Source organism: Myzus persicae, unplaced genomic scaffold, assembly GCF_001856785.1.
Source record: "Myzus persicae strain clone G006 unplaced genomic scaffold, MPER_G0061.0, whole genome shotgun sequence".
Classification (NCBI taxonomy): domain Eukaryota; kingdom Metazoa; phylum Arthropoda; class Insecta; order Hemiptera; family Aphididae; genus Myzus; species Myzus persicae.
This window is the reverse complement of record NW_019101784.1, coordinates 294,040-316,314: the sequence shown is the minus strand read 5'-3', so window position 1 is coordinate 316,314 and position 22,275 is coordinate 294,040. Positions and strand designations below refer to the sequence as shown.

General features: G+C 26.1%; 1 protein-coding gene across 1 annotated transcript; it reads right to left on the bottom strand.

The window, feature by feature from the left end:
• Window positions 1-7,683: 7,683 nt before the first annotated feature.
• LOC111030420 (nose resistant to fluoxetine protein 6-like) lies at window positions 7,684-20,302 on the bottom strand. Its single transcript, XM_022309900.1, has 14 exons — window positions 20,115-20,302; window positions 16,247-17,390; window positions 12,598-12,836; window positions 11,371-11,588; window positions 11,207-11,304; window positions 10,949-11,130; window positions 10,733-10,890; window positions 10,476-10,644; window positions 10,212-10,405; window positions 9,561-9,702; window positions 9,141-9,330; window positions 8,931-9,076; window positions 8,599-8,716; window positions 7,684-7,851 (listed from the first exon to the last, which is right to left on the bottom strand). The coding sequence occupies exons 2-14, from the start codon at window positions 16,995-16,997 to the stop codon at window positions 7,772-7,774; spliced, it is 2,685 nt and encodes an 894-aa protein (XP_022165592.1). The 5' UTR covers window positions 16,998-17,390; window positions 20,115-20,302; the 3' UTR covers window positions 7,684-7,771.
• Window positions 20,303-22,275: the final 1,973 nt, after the last annotated feature.

Genomic DNA, 22,275 nt, shown 5'->3' with positions numbered 1-22,275 from the left:
TTTATAATATTCAAATTGATTATTATATTATTTAAAATTATTTATCATGTTTATACAGATTTAGATTTCAGAATAAGATAACTTTTAAGTTCGTTGTATAATAATTATTAACGGAAAGTGCTTTTTGAAAAATAGTTGATTAAAGAACTGAAATATCTATATTTGATAAATTACACTTTTAACAGCCAACTGGTGTTTATTATTGGAAAATCATATTGATTAACGGTTATATTTTGATTGTACTATTTTTACTTATTAAAAGATAGTAAGTAATTCGCCAGTTATGTTTTTAAAAACAAAATACATCAATTACACGTCCAAAAAAGATATCTTAATATTCTTAATATTTATGACTTTCGCGAATAACTGATAACGATAAGTAGGTAGTAGGTACTAAAATGATGATTACGATTAATATTTTAACTAAAATTTAACAGAAAAACAACTTATGAATTGAAAAGTTTATTAGGTACTTATCTTTGTATATCAATCCTATAATTTATTTTATATCTTGAATTTTGAAAATATTGTACAAGATATAATTTATGAGTAGATTATATTTTGTTTAACCTTAAATATCTTACCAATTTTATTACAGTTGTTGTATCTTTGATTCTTATTTGGCTATTGGCTAAAATATATTGCTTAAAATTGTCAAAAATATGGTCAAAATATTATACTTAATGTTTGCATGTTTATTTATGTGCTTATGATTTTAGGAAACACACAAATCATTCAATAATTATTCGTTTCATAATAACGATAATTTAAATATAATTTTTTTTTGAATATTTTTCCATATTTCAATAACTTTGTGGTACCCATAGAGACATTTCAAACATATTTTAATTTTAAAATTTTCATGTGTATTGGAATTCCGAGAATAGATTAATTTATTGGTTTACAACAATGTGTGTCTAAAAAAACCCTTTTGTGCATCTGTCATTACTTTTTGGCATACTTGTAAACAATAATTTCTTAAAGTACCTATTTCCAAATATAAAATAAGGGTTTAAATACTAGAAGGAAAAAGTATTTAATTAATAAATTATATACATATTTTCTACTTAGTATTTCAATACAAATAAAAATAAATTAAAAAAATATTACAGTAATAAATATTTTTGGGTGCAATTATACATTGGATTTTTTTACAGTTTTGAAAAAAGATTAGTTTATTTGTTTAGGTATTTATTATTTTTTAAAATAATATTTGTTTTTACTTATGGGTTATGGCGATGGGTTCAAAAATCACAACGATAAGTGTCTACCAAAAAATTAATCTAGTTGGTTCTTTGAAGGGTCAAAATAATTAAATAATCTGAAAAATGTTACAAAAAAATATTGAAAAATGGAAATATTATAACATAACAACTGCAGTTGTTTTCGAACAAATAAATTTATTTTTTGTTACTCAAAAAGAAATAACTTGAAATTGTCTCCAAATACCTATTTATATTAAAACTTTCTAGACATGGTATGATTTAAAAAATATTTGGCTCTATCTTAGCTATTTATAGACATTTAAAATTTATGTTTGTAAAATTTTTGTTTTTTGCTAAATAAACTTAAAAATTTACCAAGGAGGATTCCATAAGTTTTTCTTATGGCAAGAAATGTTGAAAAAATACAGTGTTGACTCTTTTTATGAGCGTTTGAAATTCAAATTTTCCTCCTGGAATGATTTTAGTTATTTTGTTATAATTCAAAAAATGTTATTCGTAGAAACTTACAATATTTATATATACTATTTTATAGTTTATATTATAGTATTTTATTCATCATGAAATATTTAATTTTAAAATAGTTATACTTTATATAGGCATTTGATACTTCCAAATATTTCTTTTTTCTAAAATGTTGATTAAAATTTTTCCTTAAATAAAGCTAATATCTGTGTAATTTCGAGAGGTGCATTTAGTTGGTAGGTACTTTGAGGGGTAAAAATAAAATAGTTTCCAGGACTACTCTTAATAATTGGGGGAGGGGGGGGGGGGAAGAAATTAGAATATTGGACACCTACTTGAAATTTTTCCCAAATATTAATATTAGGATTTTCTATACTTGGTATAATTTTCATTTGATTTTCATGTTTTTGCGCTATTTATAGACATTTGAAACTTTAATAGGACAAACTTGAAAACAAAAAAATTAAAATCAAAATTTCTTTAAATCTTGAATATTTTGAATTTTTTTAACTTATTTTACTTCTTCAAATTTCAAGTTGTGCAATAAATTATAATAAATTATTTCAAGTCAAATCATGAGTGTTTAAGGCATCTTTTTTGGGTACTAAATATATGATAAATTATATAGATATAATGTTTAAGACAGTCTGTGGTTTTGAACTATAGTATTATTGAAGTCATTGCCCACGTATGTAAACATTTGGGTCATTTTAATTTATTTTAATTGTACTATTATAACATTAATTCACGATAATCTGTATAATTCAATAATGTTACAAATAGTTTACGTAAATTCGTCGTTCTATGAATTGACTTTAAGGTTAACTCAATTAATTTGTAAGTACCTTTATTAACTGCAATTCATTACTGTTCAACTAATTTCAGTTGGTAATAATTTATTTATTAAGTGCCATTGTCTACATTACTAATTGTATAGCTTTTTGACACAATATATTAGATACAAATGAAAAATAATTTTGGTCAACTACACGTGAACCAGTTTCTATGTTATAACTATAATATTATATTTTAAGTACACTGTACACTTACAGTTAGATAATATATACTACAGTTTACACGAAACATAGTAATAATGGAATAACCTTATTACTTTTCTTTAAATCGGAAATGTAATTTCTACAAAGAAAAATGCTATAAATTGATTTCACCTTTAATAATTTTAAGTGTTGGGAAGAGAACTAGGTATGTAATTCTGGGAAAAGTATGTTAAAGATAAAATAGTAGAAGTCTGTGAAATCGAATGCTACAAATTACGAAAAGGTATACTCTATCATATTTTAATACATACAAGGTGTGGATTTGAGTAATAACTATTTTTCACAACTTTCAACAGGTAATAATAAAGATATTATCTAAAGGTGAATGTTTAAGATTGTAATGCTAAATTCAAATTTTAAGTAAGTTAAATTATTTCATCTAAATTTGTTAGGATTTATTTATTTTTCTAGGAAGGACTGGTATAATAATTAAGAAAGTCTCTGGGAAACACGAGTTGAATTGTCAGGAACAGTTATGATAGAAACTTTGGATATAATACATGGGTTAGGACTTAGGGTGGTTATAAGTGTTTGTAATATACCTTCTAATACTTATAGATACGACTAGTGAAGGAACTTGGTCATAATTAGATGGATTATTTGTTCGCAGAAAAAGAGTTTGGAGTGCGGGATATCCGGATGTTTGAATTAAGACTACGTCAGAACTTGTGGAAAAGAATCTAAATTGATATGTTCAGGGATTCTCTTTTTGTTTGTTTGTGGTTTGTTCATAAGAGTCTTTTTTGTTTTTATGAAATAGGGGAGTGCCAATGGTATCAATGAGAAGAAAAATAATATATTGAGTGGCTTACTTGCATTTATAATAATTAACAACCTAATTCAATCTATATTTATAATACTTCATTTTCAGGCTGTGGGCTTCTTTTGGCGACTGATCATCTGATTATCTCATAATATAGATAGGTACATAGGATTTAACAGAAAGACATGACAAATACAAACAAATTATAAAAATTAAATGATTATGAAATAATTTAGGAAATAGGTGAGCATACTTTTTTTTATTTATAAAAATATTTAAAATCTGTTATCTAAAACAGTAGATAAATTTTGGTAATATACACCTATATCAGGAAATTCCCAAGAATAACATTTTGAAAAAACAAATTAATTTTCTCCTTTATCGTGCGGAATATTATAACTCTATATTACGGGATTTTCCTTTTTATTCAGTTGTATGGAAACCTGCCTAAAACGGAAATTTGTATTGGTCCCCTGCAATTCCGCACAAGACAGGTTTTACTGTATATAAATTAATATTGAATGCAGAATCATTTTTTTTTGTCGTACCAATACTACTGTCTAAAATCTAAGTCCAAACTATTGGGGGGGGGGGGGGGGGCAGAATCTGTCATACCAATGCGAAGATATAATAATTGTTAAGTAGATTTGCACAATAACTTATTTTACACATATTATGATGTTAATGCAGATAAAATATGAAAATAGTAATACGCCTCTGTCCAAAAAAATTTCCCGAGTGAAATCAGGTAATATGAAATTTAAAAAACAGTACCATAACCAATGTATATATATATATAAATAACAGTTAATTATTGTTTGTTATTCAAATGCACATCAAAAGGCAATACCCATATGTTTGTAGCTTGTTGACAAATAAAAAAAAAATACGAAATACCTGTTATAAAAACCTTCAAACGAACAAGAAGAGAAAAAGCACAAACGGCGCTGATACTGAGATGAGTGTGCAATATGAAATGTAATATTTTAGAGTGTGTTGATTTTACAATTCAAACGGTTTTTATGGTCGAATTTCGACCAATGAATGATACTATAGGTAATGATTACTATTAAACAACTATTACTTAATAGTTCACTCATCTCAAAATGGAACATTTTATATTATATTCGTATAAAATGTATCGTTTGAAAATTATTAGTCCTCGTCAGTCCATTACATTAGTTACCTAATTCTATTAGTTAAGAACATAATTTTGCTTCAAAGTCATCATTTCAGCATGAATTACATTTATGTATTATAGCATACAGAACATCCATTGCTTACAACCACAAAGTAAAGTTTAAACACGTTTTGGGAGCGTAGATGAAAAAAAATACATACAAATTTAAACTGTGAACAATTAAAAAATGACTTATTTTTTACTAAATAATCATTCTACATAAAATCAACTCTGAAAGTATCGATTTACGGACTATAAATATCTACGGACTTTAACTCTGAAGCAATACGTTATAATAACATTGATAATTTCGATTATAGTAGTTACAAACCGAATTCAATAGGCAATAAACCAAGTCACCTATATAGATTGATTATAATAAATGGGATTACATGGGTTTAAACTTTTACTAGAGGAGAGGTTAATTTCTATGACTTAGTATATCTTTTCTTCTTCCTTTACTCCGTTCTATGCTCCTGACTATACGTGTATTATACTATACAACTATTTATAACCATATTATTAGACATAATATAGTACGTTGTATAGGTACATTTAATATATATTAAATATAATTTATAAGTTTTAGTGATATTAACAGATAGTGATAGTGCTCTAAATATAACATTTGTTTGACAATTAGTCTGATTTTCTGAAATAAAAAATAGCTCACTACCTAATACGTACTAACAGAACAAACAAAGTTGTTTCAACCCAATCATTAGGTATATAAATATATATTATTGACAATAATATGTGGAACGATTTTCCAGAGTTACATGATAATGGAGATGTCACAAATAAATTGATTTCATATTGTACTCTTATTGTACAGTAACGTAAACCGCAATCAATGATCATAATTTTTGTATGGAAGAAAGGGATCAGCATTGAGCGGAAAATGTCATATGTATGTATAAAAGTAAGCCTTTTAAGATATTTTAAAATGCCTATTAAAAGAGATCATTAGTGTATGAATAAAACTGTGAAACTTGACCACCTCCCGCCCTAAATAGTAAATTCAAAGGTCGAGTTACGCCTGGTATGTTTATTTAAGCCTTTGTTTATACTTATACTTTATGCAGCATTGCAGCTATATATACATTTACTAAGGATTGTAATAAAATATATACTTACACACTAAATATGTACTTAATATTGAATTTCTTTTAAAATTACACACTAAAATAATTTGAATAAGTATATAAATCAATTTTCTTCTCTTTTTCCAATTTTTCTATTACTTCATAGTTTTATATCAGTTATCACTCATCTGTAATAAAGGAACATCACGTTTATCGGTCATTGTGTGGATCTGGCTATTATCTAGATTCTAGATCTTGTGTAAGGTACTTACTATAAAATATATTTCACAATTAAATAACTACATTTTTTTTTAAAATAAATATTAACCACAATACCACATTTCATTTTTTACAGGAGAAAAAACAGATGCATACTGTGTTTAGTTATTTGGGTATTTAGGTAGCTATTTAATTATTTTAGATTACTTTCTATTAAAATATTAGCTTGGAAGATAAATTAAATATATCATATTCGATGGGTACCTAATAATTATTATTTATAGAACACAAAATGTAGGGAAAAAAACAAATCGATTTACTGTAGTATAAGATGGTATATTTCTGTTCAAACAGTCGTCGACATTTATTTCCGAAGTAAATAAATATAATATTGAAGTAGATTATTCAACAATTCTATATAATATTATAGTCACTTTTTTTTATTTCGATTGAAATGTGTACCTGGTTTTAATAAAGGTTGCATTTAAATTGTACATTATTTGATTTAGAAAGAATATTATCGTATGAAGTTTAATACAATTTATTAAATTTATTTTTAACTGTGTACAGATAAATTATTTATTATCTTTGAATGCTTATTTTTTATAATATTGTAGAAAACATCTGAAGTGAGTTTCAAGAAATGATAAAATAATAGGTACTAGAAAATATCTCAAAGTATAGCTTTGTAATAACATATTATACATTATGCAATGTCGTAATACGTTTATAGGTATTAAAAATGTACTTTTAAAATAACAGTATAGTTAATAGTAAAGGTACAAAATGATTGAAAAAATGAGAAGTTTACGAAATTGTTTACGCAGTTTCCAGAAATCATTTTATTTTAATCGTTTAACGTTCTTGAGACATACATTTTTTTTTTATTTGCTATCATTGTATTTTAAGTAATTTTGTACAATATTTAAAATATCATAAACATAGACATATTTGAAACATTATTTTTACACAATTTTAAAATCAATAAATTGAATTGCGAGTGTCTGATTAAGTTATACATTTCCAATCGGTTGAACCAATTTGTAGTTTTAGTTATTTCAGATGTGTTTTTAATATTATGATTTGATATTTTATTACTATGTAAGCAATTTAAAGCAGTAGGCGATTCATTGTACTCATTCTTAATTTTATACAAAAGTAATAAATTTAAAGTTATGACATTAGCTCAGTCATGTAGATTAATTTCAATATTATATAGTATTATTTATTCTTATATAATTTGATATTAGTTTCGTTCACTTGAAAGGCGTTTATATTGAAACATGTCACACATAATATTATACATATCTAGTTCAATTATTGTTTCATCATCTAACAGCATCTTAGGAAATAAAAGGTCAACTGAGATATACAAAGTAGAAAACCTTATTTTTTATCACCAGCTAAGTTCTTTGATGCGAGTGTAATAATAATTATGTATTTAAATTTGCAAGTTATCTTCAATATAACATAAGGAGCCATATTGATAGTCAACTTTATATTTTACAGCTGCAGCTGATTTATTTTACCAAATCCAACGTAATAGTACTTCAAAGTCCAATTACAAGTATTTTCTACGATGGAACATAATAAATATTAAAATAGTATAATTATGACTGATACATCTCTAAAATACTTTTAAATTATGTTCAATAGTATCAAGCTTAATAAATATATAAATATATTTTAAATTACTACAACAAAATATACAATATACATGAAACATATTTTCATCTCAGGAATAAAATTACCAATATAAGATAATAAATACATTAAATCTATGCTTGTGCCATACTGTTTTCAGATTTGATATTTGTTGTCATTATTGGTAGTTGTGTTTTCGGCTTTGAGAACGCATCTAGAACAATGATTAAATAATATCGTTATCATATTTTAGAGATAGGTACATGCAGATATTAAAATTAAAATAACGGGAAGTCACTCTGCATTAGGTATAGTAGGTTTTGAGTGTACGCCGTTAAATTATTTTCCAAGTAGTATTTATAATTTATTTATGTTAATAATAGTAATTTATTTTTGTATTAGTAATAAAGTTGGCTGAACAAGTAGTTTTTGAGTTAAATAATTTTGTTTACTAAGGGTAATTATATGTGTATAGTAATGGGCTTAGATTACATAAAAACGTTAGAAATTACTATTTATCTATCATTACAAATAATTTGTGAAAATGATCTTAGTATTATAATGAATACTACCTTTAATATCACATATAGTTTTTGTTTTTGTAAAGCCATATTTAAAGATTAATATCCTTGGTACTATAAACATTTTAATAACTCAGAAACTACTACCTAGAATTTTGATTTAAATACATCAAAATTTTCATGAAAATCTTGTTGTAAAAATGGGGTTCTCATTTGAAAAATAGAAGTTGTATAACCCTAGGATACTTCTTAAAAAGTACAAAAAATATCAGGAATTTGAAAATACTGTCTTTACGTGTACCTACTCAAAAGTTAAAAATTCTATACATCTGAATTTAATGAATGCATTATTAAAGGAAAAAATAGGGTAAGCATGTTGGAGAAATCACTCTCTTGCCATATTATGGTTAGAACTTTAAATTACATTTTAATAATCTTACCTCCAACAAATATTTTCATAACGTTTTTCTGAACTCTATCAAACGGCGATTCGATCATAACATTAATTGCAAATGCGTACATGATGGCCACCGTGCTGTCAGCACAAAATCTCCAAAACTGTTATACAACAGAACAAATAATTTGTTACATCAGAATAAAATAAGATACATGTTAAGTATTAAAATAATTTGTTATGTATTTTAAACACATTTTTGGAATACAAAATATTAAAAAAATACCAAGTAGGTACATATCAATCGTATTTTTTTAAAAGACGTATGAAATTCGGTACGTGTACACTGTACACATTATATAATTTAATTATAATTACCATTAATGTCAAGTTTTGGTATGTCGGTGTCTCGATGGCTCCAATCGTCTGGAGTTGAATGATCTCTTGATACATGTAAATGCAAAAAACTAATTTTCCAAGAACGTGGAAAACTCTATGACCTAAAAAGCCGCTGATGCAAACACCTTTACACACAAACAATATATTAAGTAAAAAATGGGTTAATTTTTTAAGATTTAATTAAAATACCGAATCCGGAGAGTCCGTGGCCTATTATCCCGTAAGAGATAAGAATAGACCACACAAGTCGGCCGAGTGTAAAGTATGTTGCGTGCTCGTAATTGACATATTGGTGTCTTAATGTAAAGAATGTTCCAGAACTCAAGTATATGATATTGCCAATCATAAGGACAACTGGAGCCCAGAAAATACGGCTTTTCTATAAATTAATAAAAGATTAACGTATACAAACAAACGATGTATGTGAAATATTTATTTTTGCAATTATATTATATCAAATGACAATACTCTATTACAGTTAAACATAGAAACAATTATACAGTTAATTTATGTGTTTAGTTTTTAAAATAATACTAGTTTTGCATTCAACTAATTACTAAGGGTTAAATATTTAATTTAAATTTTAGTATAAATTTAACTCTATATTACCAATGACAACTTGTAATCAGCTTCCTTCAACCTCGTGTAGATGTATCCTGCCAAGATTCCAACAAAGTAAGTCATTGACCTCATGTGGCTTTTTATGTAAACTTCAGTGTAAAATCTTTCTTTGCTGAGATCTTTAAGATTTCTATAATATGAAAAATGTGTATATTATGCAAGTACATTTGATTTTAATTGAATATTAAAATTGGCGCAAACACTAATTTGTTAAAAATTATTTGAATTAAAATCTGTTATTTCCGACTTTAACAAAATGGATAAAAATAAATAGATGAGTAGACAACGGCTTATAAATATTTATCAATTAATATGATAAGACGTTGTATTGATAATTGCTTAAAATAATAAGATTTTATAATTACAAAATAAATTATGTCGGCTCCAGAAAAGAGATAATAATTATTATGATATTTGAAATTTTGTAAGTATAAAATTTAATATTATAACATTAACAATAACAATAACTGTATGCATATTCTGTGATCAAAATCAATACAATTTTTTAAACGTATTATGTATCAGTGAATAACTTAGAAAACACGTTAATCGCTTAATGAACTAAAATATATATGGTAGTGGGTAATTGATTTTAAAATAATATTAGATCAGATCATTTTGATTATTATAACTACTTACTGCGGAGTAATATCAGCTGTTCCTCGGTGGTTTTCATTCATTATTATATAAGCAGGAATTACTGTTGACAAAGTCAAACACGCTCCAAGTATTATCAGCCCTTGTCTCCTCCACTTCCAAATTACATAAGTGAGTAGTGTACCAACTATGAAGAAATGCATATCACAAGCTAAATACCACGAGGGGATGATACACTATAAACAAACCATTAGAAAATATTTATGACAAATAATATAAATAATAAATTATATATTTTGTGATTACCAATTCGTCGGTGTGAACGTAATTGTTGATAAAAAGTACGTTTGTCCACCAGTTTTTTTGACACCTTTCCGATTCCTTGTACACGATCATCCTCCAATAAGGACCACTATTTAGATATGGAAGTATGAAAATATATGTGACAATAAGTGTTCCGTACACTGGGAATATTCTGAAATAAAAATACTCAATATTTCTCTGCTAATATTGATGTAATATCATCTAAACAATTAAATTAACTAAGGTATTATACGACGTACCTTAACCATCTATAAATCATTATAGGTATAAAGTTCAGATGTTTTTTTTCTGCAAGCTGTTTCGTAATTAGATAGAAAGTGAGGAATCCACTAATTACAAAGAATGTTTCCAAAAATATAGTGCATTTAAAGTAACCCAACCAGAAATTGTGAACCATCTAAACAAAAAAAAAAAACATTCTATTATTAATGCTTTGTGCGTTGCATTGCACTTACCCAATGAGTGAAATTGGGATTAGACTGTGGGTTTCCAAGTTCAATAAACCATCTATGGCCGATAATGACCTGTAGAATTGCGCATACTTTAAATCCGTTTAAAATTGAAAACTCTTCGGTCTCCGACGGTTTCAAAAGTCTTTCCAAGTTTGAGATAAGTGAAAACGGTTTCATGATTTTTTCTAATAAAATAGAAAAATATGATTATTGAATATGTAAAAAAAAAATACTTACAAAAATGAATTATTATGAACTTACTCATTGGTCCGTGTTCAGATTTCGGTCGGTATTGTAAATAAATGAAATCATATAAAGTGCCTACGATGACAAGTAGCCCGATCATTACATACATTGCACTACAAAATCAAGAATAGCTGTCAAAATGACACTAATCAACATAAAAGTATTATTTTTAACCTTACCAGACAAAGAAGAAACCCGTAGTGAATTTATATACATTTTCTTTGGAAGTGTGCAACAATGGATCGATGGTCACATTACCTTCCAATCCATGACGGTTCAGCTCTGGTATTAATACGTTGCTCACGATCTTTTGAACGTCTTCCGATTGACAAGTATCTGGTAAACACACGCCCCATTGAAATATGTGCCTTTGTACATAAGCCGCCTGTACATTGTGCTAAAGAAATAAAACGACTTCGAATGAAAAACTTTTAAATTAAATTTAGAAAAATTTAAAACGACACACAAATTTAAGTTGAATAAAACTAAACAGTATCAGCCAAAAAGTATCTCAAATTTAAATTATAGTACCTATGACATTTTATACATATATATACGATGTGCAATGATTGGTAATTGATTATAATTTCCACGGAAAAAGGAATTGCACAAAAAAAATACTTCCACGGAAAATTATTTTAACCGAAAAATGGTCAAAAAATATAATGTTATTTTAAACAATATATTGTAATAAGAGAATAAAAACAAATAATACATAATTTTTATAAACACCTCAACTGCTAAGGTTATTGGTATTTCCGAAATATGTTATATTTTAAAGATTCATACAAAATATTTTAAGCATGATACATAGTTAAAGGCTTATGTTAATTTAAATTAAATAAATATAATTTGCTTAACACATTAATTTAATTTTTAATTAAAGTACCAATGTCATTAATTATTATAATTTAATGTTCGATAAACTATAAATGAGTTTTTGTTTAATCTATCAGACTTGGGATCAAAAATTAAAATATATAACAATACGGATCTTTAATAGTAAAAATTACTTATGGATATTTATTTAAAAAAAATTAACTTTTCTCAAAAATTATATTGGTTTGATATTTTATTTTTAAAAGATAATAGTAGGTAACCCTAACTTATAAATCGTTTTATTATTGTTGTATTTTACTTTTACTTTAAACTTTTTAACTATTTTACTTTCTACTATTTTTTTTTGGCCATTTGTTCATGAACCTTTTTTCATGACCCTTCATACAAGTATTCTTGACGATTACCATTATGACAATTTACTGTTAAACCGTATAAGCTATACTACATACTGTGTCAACTTTTAGAAAGACTAAAATAATTTGAGATTTAGTGAATCATCGAACTAATTATATGTTATGTACAATATTTATAAACATAGAATAAATTAAACAATATTTGGTACATACCTTCAGTACTTCCCATGTCGACGTGTCTTGGTCAAACGGTTCGTAATCTTTCGAGTGATCGTTGTCATAGAATCCTGGATAGACTTGAAAACTTGGCCGAAAATCAATGTCTACTAATGTGTATCCACCAGATATACCAAGGTTTTTAGATTTTGTTTCAATGCATTGGTCGAAATTTCCGAAACTGAATGTGTTTGCGTCTACAAGTCCTTCAGGACCTTTTGATGTGGCATCTAACACTAAAATAATGCAATGAACGATGACATTAATATTTTCATGTATTTAGATTACAATATATGACTACTCGTCGATATATTTTTTTTAAAAAATAAGGATGAGATAATTAACTTAATAATAATTGAAATAAGCATTTTATCGAATCATCGAGACAATTTCTATATACATGCAGTGTGATTGTAATAGTAAACCCTAATTATTTAAAAATTTATTAACTTTGATGTCCACCAAAAAATGTGTAGTCCGCTAACCCGTTTTTTTCTAAACTGTATATGCTTATTGTTATGACACATAACACATATCCCACCATAAACATAGGTTAATAAGTTAATATTTTTTGAATTTATGAATGATCATTTTTAAAAAAAATCTTGTCATGTTACGTTTTCATAATTTTTTATTGAATTTGTCGTAAATGTAGGTACTTTAACGATGTGTATATTTTTTTAGAACTTACTTGTGACATTTGATATTTTTTAGTTTATTTGTAAGAAAAATATAAGAAAATACTAAGCTGTTAGAAAAACAGTGAATATTGGTTCTTCAGTAAAATATAAATTCTGTTTAAAAAAAATCGATTGCTTACTTAAGGAATTTGTGACACATATTTTATTTTAAAGATTTACAGAATAATTTCCTATTGCATACGTTTAGGTGCACCATTATGCGAGTGACATCATTATAATATTAACTAGGAGACAGTGCAGTCTGCAGTGTATAATATTAACATAGATTTTAATAAACATTAAATAAACAGGATACGTAAGTTGTCCTACTATATGATAACTAAAAAATATCAAAATGACAATACTGTATATAGCCAAAGACAAAAAAATTCAATTTTTTAAGATTTTTTAAATTATGAGCGGAGTGAGAGGATCTTAGAATTATGCTTGTTATTATTTTTATATTGTATGGCTTTGTATCTGATAGCCGATAAGTAGTCGAAAAAATATTTGGAGGACGAATAACGATTTTTGGTATTTTTTTGTAGTTTAAAAATATTTTCCACGGGTACTTGAAACTCTCAAAGTACATTATTATATTTTATTTACACAATAAGATTTTTAAATGCAATATTTGCATTTGTTTTTCGTAATATTGAATTCATATCTAATACATCCATAATAGTGATGCATATTACACCTACAGTACAGGAAAGCAGTATCCACTTGCTCACCTTCTTTACTTAAAAATGATGTTTTGTTATTCGTTTATTTTAATTTTTATAATTGTTTGTCAAATATATAATGATAAATAATGATATAAAAATCTAAAACACCCATATCAATCAGTTAATGATTTTTTTTTAATCCAAATCTTTTATTTTATTTTATTATATTTAAAACATTATAATACAGTTAGACAGATCAAACATATTGAAATACTCTACTTATAATCCTAACACTGAAAAAACATTTGTGTTACAAGTTTACAACATTGTTTCTGTAAGGAAATCACATTTTTAATCCACTTCTATTTTATTGTTTTTGAAAGTTAAACTTCAATATACACATCATATCTGAACGATTCAGTGTACTTGTCTTATACAATTTATAATATGATCAAAAGTTTGTCCGATATCTAACAACTACTAACCACAGTGTAGGAGAATTTTGCACATACAGTGTTTTAAAAAAAAATATTATTTATGATTTTATTAGTTTAAGAACCGTAACAAAATGCTACCAAATAAATAAATTATGAATAAATATTAAAGTTTGGTGTAGGTAACTCGTAACTCGTAACTATGAAAAAGATGAGTATCTTTAATACTCACATTGTTTTCATTAAATGTAAATATAAATTGTATATTAAAAAAAAAAAAACTATTCGCAACGTAATAACAATTTAAATATTGCTTATATAGTATTATTTTTTTCTCATCATGACTTGGTGTACTTATTTTTTAAATAAAACGGATACTCAACACAAGGGAAACGGCACTTGGTGTTACTTATTTTTACAGAAATGTCTGACAAAACACTGAAACCGGTTAGATGACAATGGTCTGATTCAGAGTGTTCTTAATTTCTATGCAATTTATGTAAAATATTATTATTTATTTCATTGTAAAATATATACATTTTTTAACGAGGACGTCAACTTGAATATTTTATTCGGTATATAAATAGTTATCCATTTGCATTCAACTTTTTCTCTGAAGTAATAATTATCAATGATACAATATTTCAGATTTCCTCAAACAATTTAAAATTTTTGTTTCAAATTGTGACAAGCTTAATTTGGTGAATAATTTCAATTTTCCATGACAGTATAGTTACTGTTCGTAATTACGTTTATGCACAAAGTGCACAATATTATTATTGTTTTTTTCCAAAGAGAAGTTATTTATTATAAATCTTTAAATTCAATTCAATTTATAAAAAAAAAATACATAGTAAAAATACATCAAACACATTGCATACAATTACGAATTGTAATGACTCAATGTTTGTGACATTTTGTCCAATCAGTTATTATTTTTATTTCTAAATAGTTTATACTTGGGTTCCATCATTGGTTGGCCTCCCACTTCATTTTATTTTACGGTTAAATTTTTAGTAATTATCACATTTACTAACTGTGCTACTCTAACAAAGATTTTAAATATTATTTTTTAAACTAAAAATAAAAAATAGTTTATAAGTTTATACTTAAGTAAAAGAAATGTTTTTTTTAAAGAAACTCCCTGTCAATATTATTCTGATAATGCTCATTTAAAATCATATTATTAAGACAGAAATATCAGATAAAACTATCAAACAGAAACATATATAGTTTTATAATTTGATGTATCAAGTAATAAAATTATATACATTGTAAAAACTACATACATTTGTAAAATAAAATGTTTCGGAGGGTGGAGTTGAAGGTTTGTTGCAAAACTATCATTAGGCTTAAGCTGTTATACAAAATATAAAATCTTTCAAGTGTTTAAGAGGTTTTATAATATTACCATATTGTTTTTAATTTATATTTGGTAAATATTACCTTATTGTTTTTAATTTATATTTAGTTTCTACTGATTTTCATAACTTAAATATTATAACATAATTTCTTTGATTGTCATAGATTTGAATATTTATATTGTACAACGTTATTGTGTACATACGTTATTAGAGTTACTGCATTTTTGGAAACATTTTGTTTGTTGAAAAATTATTTTGTTCTGATCACTTGTATACTTCTAATTTATTGCTATTTCCGTTTTTAATATTAAATCATTATGTATGTATGATATTATTAATTTTTTTCAAAAAAAATTGAGGTCTTAGATAAAGTTATAACCAAGTAATTGGGCTTACTAAACATATTTATATTTACTTATCAACTATTTTAAAATGTTATAGCTACATTGTAATTAACATATTATTATTATGTTGAAATATGTTTAAATAAAGTCACTTACTTCTAAATGCCCACATTGTCAAGTTTTGCACGTGTATGTTGTACAGTCTCATGTCATTGGCACATTTTGAATTTGTTTGTGGAGCCAACCAAGGGGCACCATATAGGACGTTTGAGATAATCTGACCCAACATAAGTGGTTTTCCAGAAGACATTTTGGCGGTGTCATTCTGTCTGGAAAGTTTAAGGCTCCTGGATTTGGAACTTGTTATTCTCTGTATCCACGGGTTTTCAGCCACTTTGTTGGCTTTGGTCGAAGACTCGGCTGGCTGCGTAGTTGTTGTGCTTGATTCACTCTTCACTTCGTACGAAACCTCAGTATCTGGTCTTTCAGTGTTCGTCGAATCATTTACTTCATAGGAAACTTCTGTTTGGGATTGTTGGTAGGAATCGATTGGGTCTAACGGATTATCTGCCTGAGGAGGTAATTTTTCGATCGTCAGTTCACCATCCACCTTTACCGAAACGTCTGCTGTGGGGAGTTGTTTAATTATCGGTTCTTCTTCTAGGGTGAATTGAACATCTGGCTGTGAATTGGTTTCGTTCACTTCTTCTTGGTCAAGTAGCGATGGCACCGTGGTGAATATGTTGTCATCCGGCGAAAGTATTTCAGATAAATCGGCATTACTGTTTTGCTCTGCAGCAGAAAGTGAAAATTCCGATGCCGAAATATTTTTCGTGAAACATGACAGATGTAGGACCAAGACTATTATGCTAGCCACGGACGAAAATAATGAGACGCGGAAATGCATATTTGCGTATCCCACGCGTCTCTTTAATACATTAAATTTACTAAGCTAGCTTATAACACTGAGCTTTGATCTGCCGTTTAGCCTTACTAAAATAAGTGATATATTATGTTGAGATTTACAGGACAGGTTTGTGTAGCTGTCACGACTGGTTCGGATAGACACCACGACTGGTTTGCGTCGTGCATGTACGTACTGACAAACGGAAATAGCAAAGACGCAAAACGAGTCTAGAGAACACGATAGCCTTTACAGTTTACGCACGTTTTATTGGTCGGAGTAGTGTCTGTAACTTTTGCTCTCATCCAAACAGGATTAATTTTCAAGTTCACGGTTCATAATTTTATATCCTGTACAATTATGTATGACATTGCCGTTTGTTTATTATTTAGGTACCTACGAAAATATAATAATGTTATACTATTTACAAATTAACTTATTTTTTGCAGTGAAATTAGTGAGATATACTTGATTTACTTGATTTACTTGTTAATCGTTTTAAAATCATTCCCATTAAATTAAATCAATTTAAATAATAAATACGATTTTGTTGAGAATTATATTATTAATCTAATTTTACTCTGGCCAATATCTATTTTTCAATTTAAAATAGTAGGACAACATTTTATTGTGAGTAATATAGGTACATCATCAGTTATGAAAGTAATCAACAAAAATAGTCTCCACGATTTAATAATACAAATTACATGAACAAATAAAATCATAGTTTAGCTTTATATACAGTTTAACAGTATTAAACAAACTTGTGAAAATATTATGTTATATTAAATCATGCATATGTTGGACTTACAATATGAATCGCCATTATCAATGAATACATCTCGAATAAACTATAATAATATTATGGTCCTATATGACGGAATAAATTGAAATATTCATAAGTTATACAAGGATAAGTGTATTTTTCCTGATGATAAAAATTTGTAAAATGTTTAAAGTAAATGATTTTGTTTTTAAATATACGTATGTAGTTTAAATAAAAATATATTTTCGGTAGAGCATTATTATAAGTTATACACAATCTGAAGTCCACGAAGGAGGAACCGGAAGCCAATACAAAAAACATAGTACCTATAACAAGGAGAATATGGTAAATGAGGAGTTGGTAAGATGAAGTTCAATAAGATTCCTTTAGATCCTAAAATTCACAGAAATAATTGTCTGTGGTCGTCCCTTCTAGGAACTACAAGTATTTCTCTTGGACTTTAGTAGGTATATATATTATGCATTAGGTATGCATTATGCATGTTAAATATTCTGCTTTGAATCATAATATTGACGTATAATTAAATTTAAATATTATGAGATGAATATATATTATTTTAAAGTAAATATAATTTTCCTCAAAAATGAAACAAAGTGTAAATAAAAATAATGCCTATTCATTTATTCCGTACACAAAAATTTGCAAGTAGGGTGCGCAGCGTATTTAATAATTTATTGTAGGCACCAATAGTTAGGTACAATCTAAGATTAAACTGATTTAGAGTGTCACGTACTATATAGCTTAAACTTAAATGTGTAATAAAATTGTTCAGTAATATATAATTTTTTTTTTATTGAAAACGTCAACAACAATGTTTATTTGCTAATTATAATTTTAGCTTTTAAAATTGTTTTTAAAATTTTTGTATTGTAATATATAAAGATATGCTATAAAAGTTATTAAGCCCTAAGATTTCGTATGATAATTAATTAGCCGGGAATGTTGATTTATTTTTTTCCTGCTTATATTAAATATGTTAATGTAAGATATAAATAATTAAATATATTAATATTAAACATAATATAATAGAGACATTTTATTACAAAATCGAAAATAAACAGTATTTTGTTTTTCTGTAAAACATTTGGAACATTTGGGTGTTTAAATTATTTTTTATATAGTTTTAAAAGTTATATTAAATGTCTTAAAAGTTAAAATTGAATTTTTAAATAATTAATACAAATGTACAATACAATATGGTCAGCCTCAGCCTCAATCGCGGTATTTGTTCAAATCTAATGGTAGTCTATAGATAACCAAGGTGGCCATAACGAAAACCTAAGTATAACTTACGAATTTGTTTGTATAATATTATTTATGCAGTTTATTAAGTTTATTCACAATTGTTTTAAAATTTTAAGATTTTTTTGCAATTCTTATTACAGCACTGTGACCAAATTATATAAGTAGGTGTTATAAATTGATTAGTTATAACCCTGCACAGTACACATATTTGTCGGTAATTTTATTTAAGGTTATGAAACTTCAAACTAAAATGTTAAAGCAAGAATGAATTAAACTAATAATTATTGTTATATAATTTATAACATTATTTTTTGAATCGTGAAAATTAAAAATTGTATTTGAGGTTGATGAGTATAAGGTAGGTTTACTTTAAAGATCATAAAAATACAATATTTGTAGTATTGAAATAAAAACTTCTAGGTTGAGATTTGCTATTGTGTGTCGAAGCCCGTAGATACTGTATTATAGACAATACACATAATATGTATTAAAATAGTGTTATCAATCATATTTATAGACAAAATATAGTAAAATGTACAATAATAAAAAGTCAGACATAATAGAGACCAGGTGTTCAGCACTCGTCTCGCTTTCCTCATAAATCACAATATTCGAAAAATGATTCTGGAGATATGAATTTACTAAGTTCTTATTGGAAATGTCTAAAATTTTTAGTGATCATATAAATAATTCACCAGTTAAATAACATTTTCAAATTGAATAGATATAATAGAGTAATGATTATGATATGAAAAAACTATATTTTTATTACAATTTAATTTACCGACCTGTTGAAAAAGACAAGAGCTATTAGCTTTGATCAATAATATAATTTTATTTTGCTTGAATAGTTAAATGTATATAATAATTTAATCATGACGTTAGTACATTTTTTTTTTTAAATTTCAGCTTAATTCAACTTCTGAATCTAATTAAAAATGACTATGAGGCTTAATTGTTGATATGTATAAAATATATATGTACCTATTATGTATATAATATTGTTAAACTTAAATTTAACTTCTGACTATATTATGTATTTATAAACTAATATTGTATTTATATGAAATGAAAACTAATTTACATACCGTTTAAATTTTCTATAAAATGTTAAAAAAGCACCAGCTTCAGAGAATTGTCATAAATTGATAAGAAAAATGTTTTGTGTTTATTATTATATTATGTTTAAACTTTTTAAAACACTAAGAGAGCGTATTTAAATGATAGAATATGGATACTCCTTTGTGTTTACTACTTTATAAACTAATATGTATTGAACGGTTTACATTTAAGACGCTGGTCACAAAACCAAACAACTCATAATTCAATTTTAGCAACTATTAATACTTCTGCAGGTGAGGGTAATCTGATAGAATGTGATTGAAGGTTAAGCAGTGATCGAAAAACAGTGATCATCCGATTTTTAAAAATAATTTAAAATATATATACCTATATAGTTGGTAACAAAATAAAGTAAAAATTAAGTACTGGTATATAATAATAAAATATTCATAAACATAAAAATTATCAAAAGGTATGTTTAAAATCCTAAGGCATAAGGTTAAACTGTATCAAAGATTTTATCAAACATGAGTTATGGGCTTATGGCAGTATGATATATTGTTATAAAGAACTCGGAATAAAGTTTTTTTTAAGCTTATAATTAGTGCTACTTAAAAGGCATTATTGTTTAAAAATTGATAAATACAAATAAGTTTTGTTTACTAAATTATAATTGGTTGACCCAGAAAATATTTTTCAATATTTTTTCAGAAAACGAATCTTTTTGACCTCAATTTGAGTTTTGATAAATAATTACTCCCGACCATAGGTTTTTTTAGAATACATTTGTATAGATGATTACTTCTGTACCAATAAGTACATTTATTTTAAATAAAAAACAGTGTATCTACTTAAATTTCTAATTTCTGCCCTATGCAAATAAACGTAAATGTATTAATAATATGATAATATGATATAACTTTATCATTAGTTGAACAGTTTAGTTTTAGAAATGTTGTAAGATAATTTTTTTTTACATTGCATTCAATTTGTAAATGTAAGTTATTATTTTTTTTATGATACTGGTGGAGTTAATATTATTTTTGCAATTCCTTCAATTTTCTACGGACAAAGATTGATTATCTGCAATCATCCATTCCACAGAATTTTAACTTATACGATTCTTTATAACGGTGCTGGGGTAACGTTTTTCTGGAACCATTATAGCAACATTTTAAAAATTTCAATTAGGACTATAACTAGTTTTAAAAGGGTACACAAAAAATAAGTTGTTTTTGTTTTTAAGTACGGTCAATTCTAAGTAATATGGTACTGTTAGTGCGTTTTAAATTCATGTGATACCGTAGGACCTCAGCGGCTGTTCTTCTATTTTATACGAGTAAATGTTGATTGCATCAAACAATGATTTAACTGCAGCCTTTAAATTAAATTGTGTATGTTTTTGTTATTCATCTGATGTATATTCTTGAGCCAGTGATAAAGTTGGCTATCCGACTTGATGAACAATTATTTAAACTGTATTATAAAAATAATAGTAAATAGTAGTAAAACTAATATCGAAATTTGCGAAGGCTCCTTCGGTCGTTATGAAAAAAATATTAGTCTTGTGCCAAATTAATAGAGCCCCCCCCCCCGTGCTCTGCTCAATAAATAACGAAAAATCTGTCAAAAATTGTAAATTTAAATTTAGGCATTTTAAATGATCAGAAAACTTAAAAATCATATTTGTATTAATTGTTTACTACAAAATAATTTGAAATTTTTTATGATTTTTATGTACATCTAACGCTTATACAAAATTGAGATAATGTATTTTAAAAACTAATATTGTGCGAATTAAAATCCTTTTTTATTCTCTTTTTTATAGGATACATTTTTAGGAATTTTTATAGGAATATAAAACTTGATCAAAATTGATACAATACTCTACTCTCAAGAATATTTAGTCACATTTTTTTGCTTCAAAATGTGATAATAATCACAATTTATATTTTATGAAGTAATTGTATTATTCTTTAATCTCTAATACATTCCTCGGTATTACCAGAATTAAAAATGTATTAGTTTTTGCATTAAGTATCCAAAAAATGTGTCTTATTATATTAAACAACATTATACATACAGTTACATCGCCTTATAGGTACAGTATTATAGTTGGAATTTCTTGTTCAGAAGTTCAGGAGACAAATTGATCAAAGAAGCTATCTAACAAAATATTTGTTCTAA